The 21,924-nt window shown below is 44.5% G+C and overlaps 1 protein-coding gene across 3 annotated transcripts in view; it reads right to left on the bottom strand.

Moving 5' to 3' along the window:
- LOC123746413 (tryptase-2) overlaps positions 1 to 21,924 on the bottom strand; it is a 108,911-nt gene that overhangs the window by 68,988 nt on the left and 17,999 nt on the right. For 2 of the 3 annotated variants that reach the window (XM_069314774.1, XM_045727947.2), the window contains exon 2: positions 8,924 to 10,224. In XM_069314774.1, coding sequence (XP_069170875.1) covers positions 8,924 to 10,121 — 1,198 coding nt within the window. In that variant the 5' untranslated portion in view covers positions 10,122 to 10,224. Of the gene's footprint in view, positions 1 to 8,923; positions 10,225 to 21,924 lie in introns of those variants that run through there. The other variant, XM_045727949.2, reaches the window with a different exon arrangement.

The following is a 21,924-nucleotide window of genomic DNA, read 5'->3' as shown; positions in this document are numbered from 1 at the left end:
GTATGTAGATTTTGAACAGGAAATAGTGCAGCTTCTATACAGGGAAGTGTGTAGATTATATACCAGAAAAGATGTATATTAACCAGAAATGGTGCAGATTTTAACAAGGGAGAGTGCCAGTTTTTAAACAGGGAAGGATGAACATTTTGAACAGGAAAGAGTTCTGATTTTAAATACAAAATTATACAGATTTTGAACAAGGGGTTCAAATTAGGAATTATCACAGCAAAATTGTTTTGTAATGTCAAGAATCACTAGATAAGACCTTCAGCATTAGGCCACATAATAAATTTGTCCATATTGATATACAAACTATTAATTCATAGCAGGACACTAAAAAAAGAAAAAAAAGACAGCGTTGAATGTAATGAAACGGCATTTTCTGGGTGAGACCCAGAGGATCCCCAGAACTATTCAGGCTGATATGGATATACAGTGGCACCTCGATTAACGAGCGGTTCTATCTACGAGCATTTTGAGTAACGAGCAAGCCACTCCCAGAACATTTGTCTCTACTAACGAGCTTTTCCTCGATTAACGAGCATTTCCGCTGGTTCTCGGACACCTTTTATGACAGTTTTGTTGTTGTTTCGCAAGACGAGTTTTCCACATGATGAGCTCAGTGCAGGAACGGATTAAACACATTAATCGAGGTGCCACTGTACAGTGGTACCTCAAATAATGAATTTAATCCGTTCTAGCGTCGTCGTCGTCATGTGAAATGGACGTCATACAAAACGAATGTCCCCATTGACATTAATGGTAATCAATTTAATCCGTTCTACCACCGAAAAACATCAACATGATATTCGATGTTTTAAATAATGGAGCAGCCTACCCGACAAACACTGAATGAACCTTTATGGCATTTGTCCATTTTTCAAATTGTTTCAACTGTTTTTTATTTTCATTTTTTTATGCAAGAAACATGGAGCAGCCTACCTGCGGAAAACCAAACGAACCTTTTGCTATAAGGCAAATGAAAAATAAATATTGAACAAATATGAAGAAAGAAAAATGTCACAAAAGGTTTGTGCAGTGTATGTACGGTAGGCTGCTCCACTATTGAGACGTAAATGACAAATACAAAACAAATGGAACACATTTGATACTAAGAAAGAGAGTTATACTGGAGCAGCCTACCTGCCGAACACCAAACGAACCTTTTTGACATTTGTTGTATTTCAGAAATTTAATTTCTTTTTTCTACAAAAATGTCAATGCTTTGCAACATCTCGGTTTAAACAAGAACAACATAATTTATTTGCATAGTCGGAGGCGTCCAAGAATGTGCAAGAAGCAGGCTGACCCCACCATGTGGTGTTGACGTTACTCAAACGAACGTTCGCCATACGGGACGATTTGTCGCTAATCGGGCCGGACATTACCCAAAATGTTCACCTTTTGGGGCAATCGTTATGCGAGGTACCACTGTATTAGATTTCTGGTATCAATCAATGTGCATCAAGTTTTAGGCCTACCGAAGACCACAAGACAGAACCTGGCCCCCCTCAGAGAGGCATGAAGAGCAATGTCCTATAGAAACCCCCATGTGGTTGGAAGCATTCTATGCCTGCCATCGACCGGGTCAGGCACCCAGAAAGGTAAGCGCCCCAAAACAAACCCCTATTCTGGTGAAAACATTGCTACAAAGAGCCAAACGAGTGGACAGAACTCCCCCAAATGTAAACAAGCAAACTAGCATGATGTCACCACATTGCCGTGCCACTGTCTGCACAACCCCGCCACTCCCCGGGAGGAGGATGGGGGAGCCCCAGACCTTCATGCTGGCTACCCACCCTTCTGTTCTTAAGGTTGGATGTCAAAAACGCAAAAAAAATTGCCGACTGGAGGGAGGGAGGGTTGCCGGGGAGCCTCTGGGTCTCACCCAGAAAATGGCATTTCATTATATTTAATGCTGGTTTTCTGGGGGGGAGGAGAGCCCCGTCGGCTCCCCAGAGCTACTTACCCAAAGATAACACAAGAGGGACAAACCCTTGAGGCGATCGCCAATACAGCAAACATACAACACCATGGGCACGAGGATAGACCGCAGGAGAGCTGGACCAAAGGACCCAGCAGACAACCTAACAGACCTAAACCCCGGAACAGGGAAGAAAGGAAACCAATCAACCCAAAGTGTGTCCTCGGCTACTAAGGCCGTGGTGCGCTGGAAGCAGCAGAGAGTCAAAACCGGACACAACACATGATACACCCCCAGCCAGACCAACCAAGCATCAACAGCCCAAGGACCCCTTCGGAAAGAAACAGACTCATTCTTCACCAGAAAAGAAAGAGAAGGCTGCAAACGAACAAACCTACCACCAGGACCAAAAGAGCAGAAACCCCTGCATCGGAGGAGAGCATGAAGCTCCCTGACTCGATCTCCAGAGGCCAACAGGAAAACAGCCTTAGAAAAATAATCCTGAACCGAAGGGGCCACTACAAACCGAGGAGAAGAGAGAAAAGAGAGCACCCGGTACAAAGACCAGGACAGCTCAGGCGGTGCATGAGCAGGCCGGAGGTGAAACAACGCATGAGACAGCTTGAGGAATGGAGCAGAAGGAACATCAATACCGAATACAAGCTGTAGCGGCTCCACCAGCGCCGCACGATATGAGGTGGCAGTATTAGACATAGGATGACAGTCCTGGAACAACCATGAAAGGAAGGACAAGACAACGCTATCAGAGTTCAAAGTACACCTACGCAGAGATAGGAAATAACGGAAGGACCGCCAGAAAACTTCATACTACCGCCGAGACGAAGTACACAGGTGGGAAACCATCAATGAAGCCATTTGCGCATTACACAAGGGATGATAGACCCGAGTTAAGAGAGATCAGACGAGAAGACTTGAGGAGAAGAGCGAACCAGCCACGTACAGAGCCAAACTGATCTGTTGAAAGAGGCAGAGTTGCAGGAAGACCCTCGGGTTCGGACACCGAGCAAGCAGCACCTGAAACCAAGGCTGGGCTGACCACCAAGGAGCCAGAAGGATAACTCCCCCCTGGTAAGTCTCCAAGCGAGCCAGGACCTGGAGCAACAGCTGAACCAGGAAAAAGAGGTATAGATAACCCCACCTCGCCCAATCCTGCCTGAAAGCATTGATCCCAACAGCCTTGCAGTCAGGGAAGGGTGCCACATATATGGGAAGACACTTCAACCATGCCGACGTGAAGAGGTCCACTTCTAGAGGCCCGAATGGCCGGCAGAGCCGACTAACGAGTCAACATCGACCGTCCATTCCGTAGACAGGGAAATGAACCGGAACAGGCCGTCCACCAGGACATTGGACACCCCCCCCCCGAACATGAACCGCCAAGAGACCCAAACCCCCGAGAACTCAGCAGACGAGTCACCCAAAGCGACCAGCCCCAAAGAGCCAAGGACCACATCAAACCCCCACAGTTCAGGCAATGAACCACCAGGGAGCAGTCCAAATGGAACCTGATGGTCGATCCGCAAGCGACCCAAACCCTCCTGAGTGACACCCACACAGCTGCGAACTCCCGCATCGTGCTGTGCGCCCAACGGAAGGATGAACCGCACCATCCCTGGCCGGCCTGGTGAGCACACGTCACGAAGCCCCAGCCAAGAGACAATGCGTCCGTGAACACATCGAGTGAGGACTCGGGTAGGCGCCACGGCAATGAACCCCGAAAAACCCGAAGAGGAAGATGGCGATGCAGCAACCGACGCAAAGTCTCCAGAGGCCGAACTCAGCAGTCGCAAGAGAGGCAGAAGAGTCCCGGAAGGAACCAGAACTGCCAACAAAGTCAAACCCGATTCAACGGGTATACTATCATCGCAAATTTCAGGCTCCCACACAAACACTCGAGCAACCGCCGCATGACCCAGGAGCCCCTGAAAAACAGGCGAAAGCGGGAATGCAGCCAAAGCAGAGCCACTGGAAGAAGAGACAAGGAAGCGGTCTGAGCGTCCCATACAAGACCCAGCCAAGACTGAACCTGAGAGGAAACCAGATGCCATTTCCGGCAGTTCACCAGGAACCCGAACCCAGTGAGCTGGGAAAGAACCAAATCCCTGGGGAGCAGACACACGGACTGGCTGGGAACCCACACCAGCCAGTCATCGAGGTAGGCAGGACCTGAACACCTAAAAGATGCAGACAGGCCACTATGACCCAGGGAAGGCATGTGAAAACGTGAGGCGCCAGATTCAAGCCGAAAAGAAGGCAATGAAAGCGGTAACTCCAACACCACCAAAAAACCAAGCCAGTTCCTGAACCCTGGATGAACTGGAACATGCCAATACGTGTCCTTGAGGTCCAGGGATGCCATCCAAGCGCCCGGCTCCAACAGACGATGGACCTAGGACAGAGTAGTCATCCGAAAGGAGGGGCAAAAAAAAACATGGGTTCAGACGGGACAAGTCCAGAATGAACCTGAGGTCCGCGCAATGCTGTTTCGGAACCGGAAACTGGCAGGAACCCACCTGTGGGACAAGGCCGTTTCGACCACACCCAAGCAAACCCACTCTGAGATGACTTGACAGAGCACAGGAGATGAGGCCCACCCCCGCCAACCCCGAATCCCCCGAAAGAAGAGGGGCCACTCAACACCACTGCAGGCCGCACGAAACAACCCGAAAGGCCCACAAATCGTGAGTCCAGGCATGAGCAAACAGGGGCGAGCCTCCCCTTCACCACCCCATCAATGGAACGAACCACAAAAGGGCCGCTGCCTCATACGAGAATCAAGGCGGCGCACAGATCGATCATCACGCCCACTAGAAACAGAAGGTTCCAAAGACCGCACCAGCACCAAATCTGGCATCACAGGCCTACCACAACAGGAGGAACCCCGAGCCCTGGCATGACCCCACCAGGAAGGCCGCCACGAGCCTCCTGGAGAACCAACAAGTCCGACATAGTATGGCAACTGGATGAAGCTGCCTGCAGATACTGCACAACCGCAGACTCTGCAAACAGCAACAAACAAAAGAGCGAAGACAACCAAAGAGCCAGGGCCCAAGCGGATTCCAAAAAAGAAGCGAGCTCTGCCTGCCGACACACGCGACAAAGTAAAATCAGTAAAACCCCATTCCTCAATATTGGCACGAACAGCTTCAACAACGCAGACGATGCATGCACTGCCAAGGATAACACACCAGGCCCAGAGGCGGCCCCAAGCACCTCCTCAAGCCAGTCCGTAGACAGCTCGAGCAGGCAAAAGAAACGCAAGGCCGAAACCAACAGGCCACACGCGCGCAAGTCCTCTGCAACCAATGCAGTCGAAATGGAAAGAACCTGCCCATGAAGCTGCACCACACCAACATCCAGCGGAAGGGCAGGGGCAAACAAACATGCAGTGAGATGCTCAAATCGCCCCCAGGAAACCAGCAACACCACATGAGCTACTCAAGTATGCGGGAGCGACAGAATGCATGCCAAGCCTTCAGTGAGAATATAGGGCTGTCTGCCAACCAGGAAGACCCTGGAATCTCATGATGAGGTAAGGGAACCTCACCCCAAGGACCTGGGGCTCAGCCATCCTCCAACCCCCCCTCCCACCCGGCTCTAAAGAAAATGCAGGAGCCGCCAAAAAAGCAGGAACAAAGGGGGCCCAGGCTCGAATGCCTCTGCCATCACCCTGAAAGGAAACTCCCCCCGAAACTGCCCGAGTCTCAACACCAACTAAACCTTGCACCGACTCCGAAACCCTCATACGCTTCGAAGCTAGAAGCACAAAGGGAAAGGTCCTGTTGTGCATCCTGGGGAGAACAACAACACACAACAGAAGGGAAAGGACAAGGGGGGATGCGGACAGAACCAAAGCCGATGCAACTAACACCCCCGAGTCCAGGTCCTTATAGCGGGGCAGTTGCGGGGCATCCGAGGAAGCACCTATCGCATGAGCTGCATGAACCGAGCATGCAACACTGAAGCTGCCTGCACCCGCATATGATTAGCAGTAGATTGGGTGAACTGGAGCACGTACAAACAATAAAACTCGCACAACTCCTAGTCGAAGCATCACTAATCCTACATGCAGCATGGCGGAGGCACAACCAGAGATCGTCACCCAGAGACAAGGGGACAGAGCAACCTTCAACCTCACACGAAGCGAGAGGGGACGCAGGGGTCGCATCCATTGGACCAAAGAGCCCCCCGCAGGGTTTCCCAGGGCCCTTTAGTCGCTTATCTCGCTAAGGGAGGCAGGGTACTGCTAACTGCTGCCCAAAACTACCAAGCAATCTGCTAAAGCTGAACCCCCGGGGCCTAGTACAGTACACTCGCAGGGGCCTAGTGGAGGACCACCAAGTAACAATAGGATATGACTAACCAAGTGGCAGACCCTCCACCAGGCAACTAGACAAAAAGAAAAGGAAAACCCCCGCAAGAGGACAATGTACAGTGGTACCTCGGAATGCGATTGTCCCTGTATGCGAGGTTTTCGGAAGGCGAGGTGTATTTACTCCAAAAATTTGTCTCGGAAGGCGATGGTTACTTCGGGAGGCGAGTTTGGACGCGAGTTTGTTGATACGCGTACAGCCGACCTAGCGCGTGGTGGTTCGGCGATCGTCGCCCCTCCGCCCCGCCGCCCCTCAGTTTATTATTGTCTCGCGCTCAGTGACTACCCCCACATCAATTCTTCTCGCGGATTTTCAGTGTTTTGTTGGATTTTTGGTGATTTGTCTATACAATTTGTTATTATATATCTCACCATGGGTCCCAAGAAAGCCATGGTAAGGATAAAGGCCAGAAAGCTCATGCGAGGATGACAATAGAGGAGAAACAAGAGATCATTCGGAAGCATGAGAACGGTACACGTGTTGTTGAACTTTGTAGGCAGTACAACAAAGCCACATCAACAATATGCACTATACTTAAGAAGAAAAATAAGATTATGGGTGCTAAAGTGGCAAAAGGAGTAAGAACATTAACGGCACAAAGACCACAAATACTTGAAGAAGTGGAAAAGTTGTTATTAATTTGGATACACGACAAGGAGTTGAGGGGTGATAGTGTTTCGGAGGCCATTATTTGTGAGAAAGCCAGGGTGTTGCACGAAGACCTTCTAAAGAATACCCCTGCAACGAGTGATGCAGATAAGAAAGAGTTTAAGGCAAGCAGGGGCTGGTTTGAAAAATTTAGAAAGAGAAGTGGTATCCATAGTGTTACAAGGCATGGGGTTATGTGATGTGATTATGGAAGGGGACTCCCCTTCCAAACAGTAACTCCTCTCCTCCTCCCCCCTCCTCCTCACCATCTTCCATACGCCTACAGCACTCGACAGCAAGGTAAGTAATAACTGGAACACAGTTTTGTAGGTTTATTTAGATGAATTAGGTATAAAAATTTAGTTTGATGTGGGGTTTTTGGGGTAGTCAGGAACGGATTAATTTATTTCCCTTTATTTCTTATGGGGAAATTAACTTCGGAATGCGAGTTTTCGGAAGGCGAGGCGTCTCCAGGAACGGATTAAACTCTTATTCTGAGGTATGCCTGTACCTCAGGCGGAACTGGGATACGGAGGTGATAACTAGCTGAACAGTACCCTGCACCCCTACCAGTGATGAAAACTACCCCTACCCAGAGACAACAGGGGAACACAGAAACCCCAGTTGACTCCAAGGGCGGTCAATCACAGAGCAGCAAAAGACACAATTGAGGTAGATCCCAAGGTGACTTGTGGAAGGTGGCCCTAAGCTCCAAGGGCAGTACTGTACTTACAGGGCACCTAGGGGAAGAAAACCCAGGTGCATGCAGCCCGAGTACTGAAGAAATCACTCCTGGCTCGCACACCGACTGTAGATTCAGCACCACACCACAAGGCACAGAACTTAAACAATTGCTGGAGCCAGAGGCACACGACCTTGCCAGCATCACATCAGCCTAGAACTGAAAGGTGGGTAACCGACATAAAGGTCTGGGGCTCCCAGTTTCCCCTCCCGAGGAGGGAGGGGGGTGCACAGACAGCGGCGCAGCAACGTGGTGACATCATGATAGTTTGCTTGTTTTTATTTGGAGAGTTCTGTCCACTCGTTCGGTTCTTTGTAGCAATGTTTTCACCAGAATAGGGGTTTGTTTTGGTGCGCCTACCTTTCTGGGTGCCTGACCCGGTCGAAGGCAGACATATAATGCTTTCAACCACACGGGGGTTTCTATAGGACATTGCTCCTCATGCCTCTCTGAAGGAGTCAGGTTCTGGCTCAGGGTCCCCAGTATGCCTAGAACTCCATGCACATTGACTGATCCCAGAAATCTAATACACTGTATATCCATATCAGCTTGGATAGCTCGGGGGAGTCGATGGGGCTTCCTCCAGAAAATTTCCTCTTATTCTAGGATGCATTTCAAGTGGTGCAGATTAAAACAAAAACTTGCTAAGAGAAGATGCTGCAAATGCTAAACACTGTTGAATTTCAAAATCTGGCTGGATAATATTATCAGGACAAATGGGAGGATCTCTGACAAGCCACTAGCTTCCTATCCCTGTCAAGACCACTAGACAAAGACAGTGCCACTTTCTGGTAAGGTTAGGTAAATCAATTTAAAGGATAAAAATCTATAACTTATGATTCATTAATATTTAGCATAAGAATCACTAACTGGTGCAGAAGATATCACAACCATGGATGGTATTCTCAACTTTGTTTTTTAATTAAATTCCACAAAAAGAAGCTGCACCAATAAACTTACTCTATTTTCTAAAATGTTTATTTGTAATTAACTTACTTTCTGACAAAGCCCTTATATAAAATAATAATTACTGACCTTGATATATTATCACATTTACCATATATATACTGTACTGTATTTATAAGCACACAAATGAGACTAAATTGCAAATACAGTAAAATATATGTACTGTAATATAAAATGCCAAGCATAAATATTCAAACTCAGATACTTTGTTACTGATAAAATGTACTGAAGGTAAGGAATAAGGCTTACCTATTAACTCAGAATCATAACCCTCTTCTCCTTCCATCTTGATTGATAATGGGTCTCTATCATCACTATGATCACCATTAATCCGTAATTTAGATCGTGCTCCAAAGCGGACACTACTGACAGTAGACACACTTGCATGGCACTGCATGGGCATATCACATTGAGTCTGTACACTGCCATCAGCAAAAAACGTGCAAAAAAATAAATTCATGCTCGGCCCATGGCCATCACATGGATCTGTCTGCGTTGCTATTGTATTTTCTGCCTCTGATGATATGGTGGGCCAAGATATTATTATAGTATTGTTCATGGTATCGACACCACGGGAAAGAACCTCCTTACCACCGGACAAGACTATGTTTGGGCTAACGTGCGTGATGGCATCAACAACCTGTGACTTTCTGCTGGGAGTGAAAGGTGCTCTTGAAGTCATACGACTGAATTCTTGACTGGTGAGCAGTCTGTTTTCCCCTGTTGACAGTACAATAGAAGGGTTGACGGTAGTCAGTGATCTTAAACTCAAACTCGTTGACTCGTGACTACTCTGGGTTGTAATGACCCTCTTCATAGCCATGGATGATAAGGACTGAGTGCATCCTCCTGATAGCATATATTTCTCTTTTCTCTTGTTAAATACCACAGATGGAGAGTTAGTTACAATTGGTACTTTGAGTGGTTCATTATCAGTCATAAGCTCAATGCTGCTACTACCATCAACATGAATCACTTCTGAATGTTTACCGGCATCTATGTGCATTACTTCAAGAGTTTTCCCTCCATCCATCTGGACAACTTCTACCGTTTTGCCATCCTCCATATGCAACACTTCCACTGTTCTTCCATCCTCTATGTGCATCACCTCTACTGTCTCCTTATTATCCACATTCACCATTTCTAATGTTTTGCTGCCATCCATCTGCATCACCTGAACTGCCTTCTCTGAGCTAACCCCAATAGCATCCTCCTGCTCTGTCAACAGACTTTGTACTGTTGAGTCACCTGGCATGACTCCAACTGTTCTTTCCTCCACTAGTACAAAACACTGCTGGTGTTTGCCCAGTGATCCATCATATACATCTTCACTCATAACAATGGGGATATCTGTGCTCTGTGGTTGAATGCTTGGCATCCTAGACACAGGCAGTTTGGCTTGAGAAGACATTCTGGGTGTGTCTGCATCTAGCTGAAGCCCTGACATTTTTAACCACTACATTTAAGAGCCAGAACAATAAGCCGTCTTCATGTATCACATATTATGCACAGTTTTGGCAGCTACTTTAGGCTTCTCTTGCAGTTTTGATCTGAAGAAAACAAAATGAATACTAGCATTATACATCAACCTAAAAAATAATTATACTTAAAAATTAAGCATTAAATGTAATGAAAGGCATCTTTCTGGGTGAGGAGCAAGTATGGATCAGAGATTGACACTGTTGAATTGAACTGCTCATAAAAATATGAGAGGTTCAAAACATCCTGAAACTTTCTCCACCAAATTTCTGGGAACCTAAAAAATACCCAATGCAACCCTGCAAACAGTTGCTCACTGATCACTCCAGATGATCACTGATCACTCTCGCAAATACTCCACCCTACCACCTGGCTGTAGGTGGTAGGGTGTAACAAACAAACCTGTAAGGCCAGGAGGAGAATGCTCCCAGGGCGGAACAAGAGCACCACATAGAACGAACCAGTGATAAAGAGCACTGTGCCAAACAAGACTAGGATACAGGATGCTGTAACAGGAGCATGCTAGAAGAGCACATTATGAATAACCTCCTAGCAATGAACACATTATGAATAACCTCCTAGCAATGAACACATTATGAACAACCTCCTAGCAATAAGCACACTATGAACAACCTCCTAGCAATGATCCCATCATGAACAACCTCCTAGCAATGGGAGTGGCCAAAGCCAGCCCAAAACCAGTTCCAGACAAGAACCAGAACACAGATGACCACCACAAGGAACTCCCAACCCATGAGAGGCCATTTTGCACAATCAGAGAGCCGCAAGACTTAAGGAAAACTGTGTCTCAGTAAAGGCAACAACTCTCACATGAAGAGAAAACAAGACGTGGACCAAACAATACTCGTGCACATGCCCAGCCAATGCTACAGCACAGGGTCACCATACAGCAAGATTTGGCAAGACCCACCAATCGCCATCCGGCAAGGCCCACCAATAACTAGCCATCAGGTAGACGTGCAGAAGCATGCAGAACAAAGATGAACCCAAACCCACGATTGATGCATGAAACTCTTAAACACTCTAAACGAAGCTTACCAAACTCTTGGGATAATCAAGCATACTTTTGACCTTAACCCTTAAACCGCTAAGGGCTTTCTGTCCTGCAACACTGCCAGGTGGAAAAAAAAAAAAATCCCAAAAATTCTTTCATCTTATAGAAGTGTTCATTTGTGTTTCCTAATCACGTGAAAAAAAGGTGGCATATTTTGGCAGCAATAGGGCAGGAAGTTTGGCAAAAAAGAGGCGTTGACAGAGCAGGAGCCAGACGAGGTCTGCTCCCCCTCCCCCCCCCCCCCAGTTGTCAGGCGGGAATTGCCACAAAGATATTATTACTTAATTATTTCAATGTCTCTGATTTTTTCTTAGTTTTTTGCAGTAATATTATTCAATGGTGTGTAGTGTGATATATTTATATAATAAAATGTTTGAACCATCGCTGTACTCAAAATTATGGTGTGCATATTAGTGATTCAATTATTATGTTCATAAAACAACAAACAAATAGTTTTGCTGTTATTACACTATATACACAGGTTATATATAAGTATCTGCATGTTTTGTTCACCATAACGAACCAGTAAGTTGGTATTGTGAGTCAAAAAGCAATGAAGAGTGGCCGCTACACACTAGCCCGTCAGCCACTCGCCACCACTCCCTCACCTCCTCACTCGCCAACATTCTCCTCCCACCATACTGTTTTTGCTATTATTCACTTTCTAGAGACGTTATATATAAGTATCTACATGTTTTGTTCACCATAACTGTACAACTAAGCTGGTATGGTGAGTTCAGGCAAAAAGAAATGTAGCTACACACACAGTCAGCTGGTGGCTGCCGCCCTCACTGGTTCAAGGCTAGATGCACTAATATTTCTCCTCCAACAATACTGTTTGTGGTGTTATTACACTATACTGTATACACACATTATATATAGGTATTACATTTTTATTCACCATAACTCTACAAATAAGCTGGTATGGTGCCCAAAAACCATAGTGGCCACCAGTACACAACATGAGATGTCATGCAGATGACGCCACTTTCCTTGCCAAAATGGCTGCTCCCAACATACTCCTTTTGCTGTTATTACACTATATACACACATTATATATAAGTATCCAGATTTATGTTCACCATAAAGAACAACTAAGCTGGTATAGTGAGTCCAGACAGTAAAAGGTGGTCACACAGAGTCAGCAGACAATGCTACCTCCCTCCCCACCAAGATTACTCCTCCCACTACAGCCCTAATTATCACAACAATCCTGCTGTTATCAGAATCCTGGTCATTTTTATCACAGTCAGGGGTCCTCTGTAATACTATCATTGCTAAATAATAGCATAATAATAGCAATATTTTGATATTTTTAGGTGATGCTGTGGTCACAAGCTGAACAGCAGTGCTGTGAGCTCATGCTGCGTGTGCCAGCCTTGGTGGCTCACTCAGAACTGAGGCTCTCACACCTGTTACCCACGATTTTTTTTCTAGGTGGCGTCTGTTTACTATCAGTCGTGACTAGACTATAGCTGCCCCTATCCTTTGCGGGGCATTTAAAATCATGCACTAGACCCTCAATCGTACAATGGGGCCTCGACTTCCGATGCTAATCCGTTCCCAGAGACGGATCGTAAGTCGAAATATCGTAAGTCGAAGCAATTTTTCCCATAAGAAATAAAGGGAACTGAATTAATCCGTTCCCCACCCTCCAAAATATTAACATACAAATACATTTTATACTGAATACAATGTTTTTTTCTAACTACAATACAGTATCAAAGTGTCTCTTACCTTTATGGAGGGCTCTTGATGGCATATGGAAGATGGTGATGAGGGGGGAGGAAGAGAGTTGTTCCTGTTTGGAAGGGGAGTCCCCTTCCATTATCACATCAGGCAGTGATGTTTTCTCTGGGGTACTCTCTCTCCTACGTTTTGCCTGAATACCACTAGGACCTGGTTGTGGTTCAGTGCTTGTTTGTCTCACTACAAATTTGTCAAGAGGCATTTGTTTTTCCCTTCATTATAACATTTGTCTGTAAAGATGCATCACAGTATCATTGAATAGGTTAAGGCAACGGCCTACTGCAGCTTGATTTGGGCGAGTTGTTTCAGCAAAGGTTTGCAATTCTTCCCATGCTGCACACATTTTCTTAATTGTTGAGGAAGAGACATTCTGTACTCTTGTTTCTGCTCTATGGTCATCCTTATATGGGTTTTCATATGTTGAACCTTACCACTGACTTTCCTGGGACTCATGGCGTGATATATAATAATTAATTTAATGTTCAAAATGCAAAAAATCACCACAAAAGCAGAATTTCTTATAGGCGCAATCGTCACTAAGCGGGCAGCTGTAGTAAACTGAGGCAGGTCAGTCGCATGACTGGGAACCACGCGCTCGGTCGACCCGAACGTGTACCAACAAATATCGAAAGTCGACGACACCATTGGATGTCGAGTCACATTTTTCGATGAAATTTACATCGTAACTCGAAATTATCGTAAGTAGGGGCAATCTTATGTCGAGGTACCACTGTATATGTATATATTGCGCGGTTTAAGGGTTGCGGAAGAGAAGGTAATGGTTCAACTATATAAATCTCTGGTAAATCATTTGGACTACTATATCCAAGCATATATACCTCATTTTTAGAAGGCCATAGCTGCTCTGGAGAAGGTGCAACACAGGGGCAACAAAAGTCATTCCAGAGCTACGTCATCTTTAGTATCAGGAACACTTGAAGGTCACAGGGCTGACAACACTGCAAACCAGGCATGACAGCGGATCTCACTAAAACTTTTGAAATACTGTACTGAACAAGTTGGAGGATGTTGATTTGGATATTTTCTTCAGAAAGTCAGATGTAACACAAACAAGGAGCAATAGTTTCAAGCTCATCAAGCCACAATGTAGGACTGAGAACAGGAGATTCATTTTCAGCCAAGGGGTTATCCCATAAATTGCCTACCCGCCAAAGCTGTACCTGTCAAAACTGTGTTGAGTTTTAAAATATACCTGGAAAAGATCATCAAGGCAAATGGAGGGGACCTTCGACAAGCTGCCGGTTTCCTGTCCTCATTGAGGCCACTAGAGTTAGTGGCCCTTAGATAAATAAGGTAAAACATAGCCCCACCCTGGAGACTTTAACCCTCAAACCGCTAGGGGCCCAAATGGAATTCACACCCACAGGCGCAACAAAAAAAAAATCCAAAAAATTCTTTCGTCTTATAGAAGTGTTCATTTTTGTTCCCTGATCACGGAAAAAATAATAAAAAAAATCGTAGGTGGCATATTTTAGCCGCAATATGGTAGGGAAGTGTGGCAAAAAAGGGGCGTTGGCAGAGCCTTCACCAGACAAGGTCTACTCCGCCCGAGCTGTCAGACAGCAGTTGCCACAAATATATTATTACCTAATTATTTCAATGTCTCTGATTGATTTTTTCTTAGTTTTTTTGCAGTAATATTATTCCATACAGTGAATTGTGATATATTTATATAATAAAATGTGAGAACCATCGCTGTACTCAAAATTATGGTGTGCATATTAGTGATTCAATTATTATGTTCATAAAACAATAAATAAATAGTTTTGCTGTTGTTACACTATATACACAGATTATATATAAGTATCTGCATGTTTTGTTCACCATAATGAACTACTAAGTTGGTCTTGTGAGTCAAAAAGCAACGAGTAGTGACCGCCACACACCAGCGAGCCACTCACTGCCACTCCCTCCCTCAACACCACCTCACTTTCCCTCATTCTCCTCCCACAATACTGTTTTTGCATTTATTCACTATACACAGACGTTATATATACGTATTTACATGTTTTGTTCACCATAACTGTACATCTAAGCTTGTATGGTGAGTAAAGGCACAAAGACTTAGCTACTCTCACAGACAGCTGATCGGCGGCCGCCCTCAAGGCCAGACGCACTAATATTTCTCCTCCAATAATATTGTTTGTGGTGTTATTACGCTATATACACACATTATATATAAGTATCTACCTGTTTTATTCACCATACCTGTACAAATAAGCTGGTATGGTGGCCAAAGACCATAGTGGCCATCAGTAAACAACATGACAAGTCGTGCAGACGATGCTCCTCCCTCACCAAAATGGCGGCTCCCAACCTACTCCTCTCACTGTTATCACACTCTATACACACGTTATATATATAAGTATCTACATTTGTGTTCACCATAGTGAACCACTAAGCTGGTATGGTGAGTGCAGTCAATAAATGGTGGCCACACACAGTCAGAAGACGACGCCACAACCCTCCCTCCACAGCCTTGCTCCTCCCTCCATGGAGCAAAGGGCTAAATATCACCACAATCCTGCTATTATCAGAATCCTGGTCAGTTTAACACAGTCAGGGGTCTTCAGTAATACTATCACTGCTAAATAATAGCAGTATCATATATATTATGGCATTTATAGGCGATGCTGTGGTCACAAGCTGAACAGCAGTGCTGTGAGCTCGTGCTGCGTGCGCCAGCCTTGGTGGCTTGCTCAATACTGACGCTCTAACACCCAAGAATGTTGGCCTGGATTTTTTTTCTAGGTGACATCTGGCAACTATCGGTCGTGGCTGTACTATAGCTGCCCCTATCCCAGGTGGGGCGTTTAAATTATAGCGCTAGACACGAAATCATATATATATGATGTGCGCGGTTTCAGTTTTGTCACTGATATCATATATATATATATGATTTGCGCGGTTTAAGGGTTAATGAGGGAAATGCCAGGACTGGATGGGAGGCAACAGAGGCCTCCAAACCCACTCCTTGGAGCACAAAACCTATGGTACAAGAACCAAATACCCAACAATGGTTCATGCAAATGTCACAGAACTATTGCTGAGACCTTGAACAGTGTCCGAATCAAAATGGTAAAGATCGGTAAAGACAGGGATCCCAGCACCAAACCAATGACCAAACTCAAGCGAGAGGAACAAATGAAAAGTTATGCACAAAGACCGCCAACTGTCCCTCAAATTCTAACCAAAACACACATTCTCAATGCTAGAAGCATTAGCAAGACCCTGAGACCCAAACACCCCTCTGGAAGGGCAGGCCCAAATCAGACATGTCCAAGATTCCCCAGGAGAATGGCTAGGACTGAAACAAGAAGCTGCAGCACAAGCAACACTAATGGCAATGGGCTCACAAAATCAGAAGCCAAGATCCCAAGCCATAACAAAGGAGCCAAGACAACAAAACAAGACCTGAAAACAACACTGAGAAAACCAACTTGCCAAGCCTTGCAGGAACAACAGAAAACCAAAGTTGCCAATCGAGTCTGAAAAACCTAGGAAAACAAGGGAAGGCATATACCAGTGAAAGCAAAACTAAAGATAGGATGGGGAAGGCACTGTGATTCAATCAACAGAGCCACTATTTCCAGAAACGGGGGTTGAAGCCAGAGATGGAAAACACAAAACCAAGATGAAAGTCATAATATCCACCTCATTAACACTTTCGCGCACCCCCCGCGCCACCCCTCGACAGGGCAATATGGGCCCCAGCGTGTCACGGAAGCGCGCGTCAATTCCGAAAAGTGTATACTCTCCAACTTTGTCACCTCAATTTTTGTTCTATGAGATTAAATTTGGTATCGTTGTGTTCGCAATAAAATTCTCTACAGCACTAAATGCATATAAACTCCAAAAGCCCGGCTAATTACCCGCAGCAAGCAGAGAAAGTGCGAACGAGTTACCCGGGAGCGCGCAAACGCGATAAAATGTTTTCACTATTTTCACTCTGGTCACCTCAATTTTCATATTAGGTCTTTCATTTTGGTCTCAATGGGTTCGTAATAGAATTCTCTAGAGGAATATTAGCATATAAAATAAAAAACCTGGTCACGCTCCAACCGCCAACGAGTTGAAGACGGGCCACGCGTTAGCCGTGAGTGAGCGCTCAGACGCCTTCCCGCTACACTCCCAATTCCCGCCCACATATGTTTAGTATTATTTCCTGGTGGTAATCTCAATTTTCGTGTTACAGCGCTCATTTAGGTATGAAAATGTTCCTAATAGAATTCTTCAGATGGATATGTGCATATAAGGGCCAATTGAAGAACAACATTGCCTGTACAATACGGGAAACGGGCAAATACCCATCAAGATCGTCAGTCCCATATATCTAGCAATTTCCTCCACTGTCACTGGTTGCCATCTGTGCTTTGTACTTTGCCCAGTACCTGCCTTATTTTGGGAAGCATATAAACTTGTTTTATAGGCAATATATTTCAGCAATTTTTGTGTCAGAAAGAGTTGAATGAATCTAAGAACAGTGGTAGGTACAGGAACAGTCAAGCCTGGTGTACCTGTAAAATTGTCCACAAAGGGTGCAGTATTGTCACTACACCATCCATCATCAGAATCTGTTGGTGCTGGGGTACGTGTGGTACGTGTGGTACGCCTGGCTCTAGCACGAGCTCCAGTACCGCGCCGCGCACGAGTGGCAATCTCAACCTCAGACTCCTCACTGCCCTCACTTTCATCACTATCAAAATCCTCATCGGCTGTCTCTGTTTCTAAATGTTCACTACTTGCATCAGTATCAATACCAACATCAGTTTCATCACTAGATGACCCAGACAAATCGTCAAATACAGCCTGAAACTTAGAGGGAGTTAGTCTCACATGCTTGTACTTCTCCTGTACACTACTCAGCTTCTGTTTTTCACGCCTTTCTTTCGCAATTTTCTTCCTGGAAGGGCCTTGTTCATGATCACTATCCATCGTGGAGTAAGCGTAGATAGTTTCTGAAGCCGCAGTAAGAAATATAGCCACGGAAAATAGCCAAAATGTTCACACGTTTGAGACGCGAGGGGAGGCGACACCAATCACAACAGTGGAGCGAAAACAATGGGCCGACGGCGTGTGCCGCGCCGCCTGTGGGCCACTAGGTGCAACAAAGAAAATGGGAAGACATCGGCGCGCATTTTAAAACCAGTCCCAAAAAAATCGGATAAAAACCTGATTTTTGGCGAATTTTTAAAGTGGATGACGCAATGCTGCGTCATCCCCGGCATTACCGCCAGTAAACGGATGACGCAATGCTGCGTCATCCCCGAGCGAAAGTGTTAAAACCAGTGTTGAATATAATGAAATGCCAAGTTCTGGGTGAGCCCTGGTGGCTCCCTGAAGCTACAATGATGATATGGTGTCAAACTACTGGGTGTCGTCAGTAACAGAGTTCTTTTAGGCCTACTGAGGACCATGAGCCAGAGCTTGGTCCCCTCTAAAGAGGCACAGATAGCAATGGCACTATGATAAAATTGTCAGTGAATTTTAATCCTGTCTGCCACCACCAGGAAAGCACCCACAAAGTCAGCAAAACGAAACAGACCACTGCTGGTTACAAGGAAAAATCTTTGCTGCAAAACTGTCAAAAGAACTTCACATAACAATGTAAACAAACAATAAAAAAGTCATGAAAATAGCACAAAGCTTGTTCACCCCACCTCTCCCCACTCAAAAAAAAAAAAACTGAAAAAAAGGTGAAAAAAGGTGACACCCCTAGGATCAACAACTGCATCAGAGAAGCTCCAGCATATTTCAACAATCCTAAGTGTTGTAGTACAGGTTGATGATAGTGAGTGGTGTCCCAAGGAACATAAATGTGTAGTGCTTTTGAAAAATAGGTGAGATAACACAAATGTGCTAAGGGAAGTGAAAAAATTGAATGAGAAAAAGTTGCCCTAGTGTTACAGTGCAGACAACAACATTCAAGACAGCTGCCAGAAAGAGGAAAAACAAAACAGAGCTTGTTTTGGGGGATTTAATGAAGAAAGCATTGATATAAGCAGTCTACAAAACAAGTTCGCAAAATTAGATATTATAGTTAACTCTCATGTAGAAATAATCAGTAAATTAAAAGAAAGTAATGACCATTTGATTAGCAAAGTTTTAGGTCTTGAGGGGTTAGTGAAAGACTTGTGCAAGGACAAGAATCAATTGGAAACAAATTGCAAAGCCATGGAAGAGGAAAACAAACTCTTAAAAATAGCTTTGGAAGAAGTTAGAGCAAATTTAAACATAAATGACTACAATAGGTTAGGTAAGGAAATTCAACAGGAAAAACAGCTTTTGTCAGTACAGATGGAGGAAGTTACACAGCGAATAGAACAGTGCAAGAAGGATATGCAACTCACCTATGCACAAGTGGCCAAGGAAAAGGTAAAAATTGAAGAAGCAATAAAAGAAGCCAAACACTGCTAACCAAGATAAAACAAACATTAGGCTGGAAGTGAGAAAGGAAATGGCAACCAACCTGAAGTTGGTGCAAAACACAGTTGATCGGAGTAAGTCCCTGATAATTTTTGGTTGCAAAGAAAAGGAGATAACATCTAGGTCAGAAAGAGCTGTAGAAGAAGCAAAAGTAGTAGATAAAATTGTTGGCCTCGTGGAAGGTCTTACTACCATAGAGAATGTGTGCGACTAAAGGAAAATAGGCAATTCCATAAAAGGGAAAGAGCGACCTCTGAGGATCACCCTAAATGGTGGCAAACAGATGGAAGAAGTATTAAGGAATGCTAGAAAATTACAAAGTGATGAGGATGGGAAAGTGTGGTCATTAAGACGAGATCTTTCAAAAGAAGACAGAGAGAAACTGAAACTGAACCTCGTAGAGGCAAAACGTCTCAATGAGAACAGAAACGAAGAAATAAATAAATTCTTTTTTCTACAAAGTGATAGGGGTAGGCATGCCAGTAAAATGGTACAAAAAGGAAAACCAACAAAATTGCTAGACAGAGGGGTAGTGAAGAATAAGGAGAGGGGAAACATGTTCCTGAAAATTGTATACACCAATGTAGATGGAGTGAGATCGAAGATATTGGAGTTAAGTGATGTAATACAGCTGCAGACACCAGACATTGTTGCACTCACAGAGACAAAACTTGAAGATGTTATTTTAAATGAGGTCATATTCCCAAGGGGCTACTCAGTTTGGAGACGGGGCAGGAAAATTAGGAAAGGCAGTGGCGTTGCAGTGCTAGTGAAATAACACCTAAAGGTAAACGAAATAATGATTGCTAATCCACGAGAAGTTGACGTAATAGCAGTAGAGATTTGCCATGAGGATGATAAACTAATGGTCATAAATGCATATAGTCCACCGCCAAGCACCACATTAACAAAGGAGGAGCTAGATAGTAAACGAGAGGGTCTTATAACAATAATGAGCGAGATTATAGCAAGAGCGGATAAAGACAGATCAAGACTGTTGATAGTCGGTGACTTCAACTTGAAATCCAAAGACTGGGAAGCATATGAAGCTAGAACAGAGGACTTTTGGACCTGTAGATTTGGAGACCTCATCCTGGAAACATTCTTGTATCAACATGTTAAACAAGATACGAGAAAGAGGGAAGGGGATGTTCCCGCCATACTAGATTTGATATTTACCAGGAAGGAGGAAGAGATATTTGACATTCAGTACCTTCCTCCCTTAGGTGACCATGTCTTTTTAGGAATAAAGTATGCAATGCGTTATAATCTGGAAGAAAATAAGGAGGTTATAGTTGAAAAACCTGACTTCAGGAGAGGACATCATGGCGACCTTAGAAAAAATTTTAGTGAGTATAATTGGACAGACTTGTTGCTAGGGAAGGGAGTGAATGAGATGTATGTCAAATTTTGTGAAATATATGATAAAGGCACAAAAAAATTTATACCAAAATAGAGATGCAGAACTAGAAAACAGGATTAGTTTAACAGAAATTGCGAGAGGGCCAGAGATCAAAAGACAAAAATGGAATCAATACAGGAAGAGGCCAAACCCCCAAACATACCAGCGATACAAAGATGCGAGAAACAACTACACGACAGTGAGAAGAGAGGCAGAAAGAAATTTTGAAAAAGGGATTGCAAACAAATGTAAAACAGAACCAGGTCTATTCTATAAATTCAAATTGCAAGTAAAGGATAATATTCAGAGGTTGAAAATGGGAAACAGATTCACGGAAAATGAAAAGGAAATGTGTGAAACATTAAACGAAAAGTTCCAAAGTGTGTTTGTACAAAATGAAAACGTCAGGGAACCAGACACAATAAGAATTCCAGAGAACAACATAGAGCACATAGAGGTGTCTAGAGACGAAGTGGAAAAAATGCTCAAGGAGCTAAGCAAGAACAAAGCAGTTGGTCCAGATGGAGTTTCACCGTGGGTTCTGAGAGAATGTACACCTGAGCTCAGCATTCCACTTCAACTGATTTTTCAGGCATCCCTGTTTACAGGAGTTGTAGCTGATGAGTGGAAAAAGGCTAACATAGATCCAATCTACAAAAGTGGAAGCAGGGAAGACCCCCTTAATTATAGATCTGTATCATTGACAAGTGTAATAGTCAAAATATTGGAAAAAATAATTAAAACTAAATGGGTAGAACACCTGGAGAAAAACTATATAATATCAGACAGACTGTATGGTTTTCGATCTGGAAGATCCTGTGTAACGAATTTACTCAGTTTTTATGATTGAGCCACAGAGATTTTACAGAAAAGAGATAGTTGGGATGACTGCATCTATCTGGACCTAAAAAAGACTTTCGACAGAGTTCCCCATAAGAGGTTGTTCTGGAAACTGGAACATATTGGAGGGGTGACAGGTAAGCTTCTAACATGGATGAAAAATTTCCTGACAGAAAAATGAGGGCCGTAATCAGAGGCAAGGTATTGGATTGGAGGAATGTCACGAGTGGAGTACCACAGGGTTCCGTTCTTGCACCG

Source organism: Procambarus clarkii, chromosome 80 (genome assembly GCF_040958095.1).
Source record: "Procambarus clarkii isolate CNS0578487 chromosome 80, FALCON_Pclarkii_2.0, whole genome shotgun sequence".
In the NCBI taxonomy this organism is placed as follows: Eukaryota; Metazoa; Arthropoda; class Malacostraca; order Decapoda; family Cambaridae; genus Procambarus; species Procambarus clarkii.
Note: the sequence above shows the minus strand (reverse complement) of the source record. Positions and strands in the feature narration are given on the sequence as shown.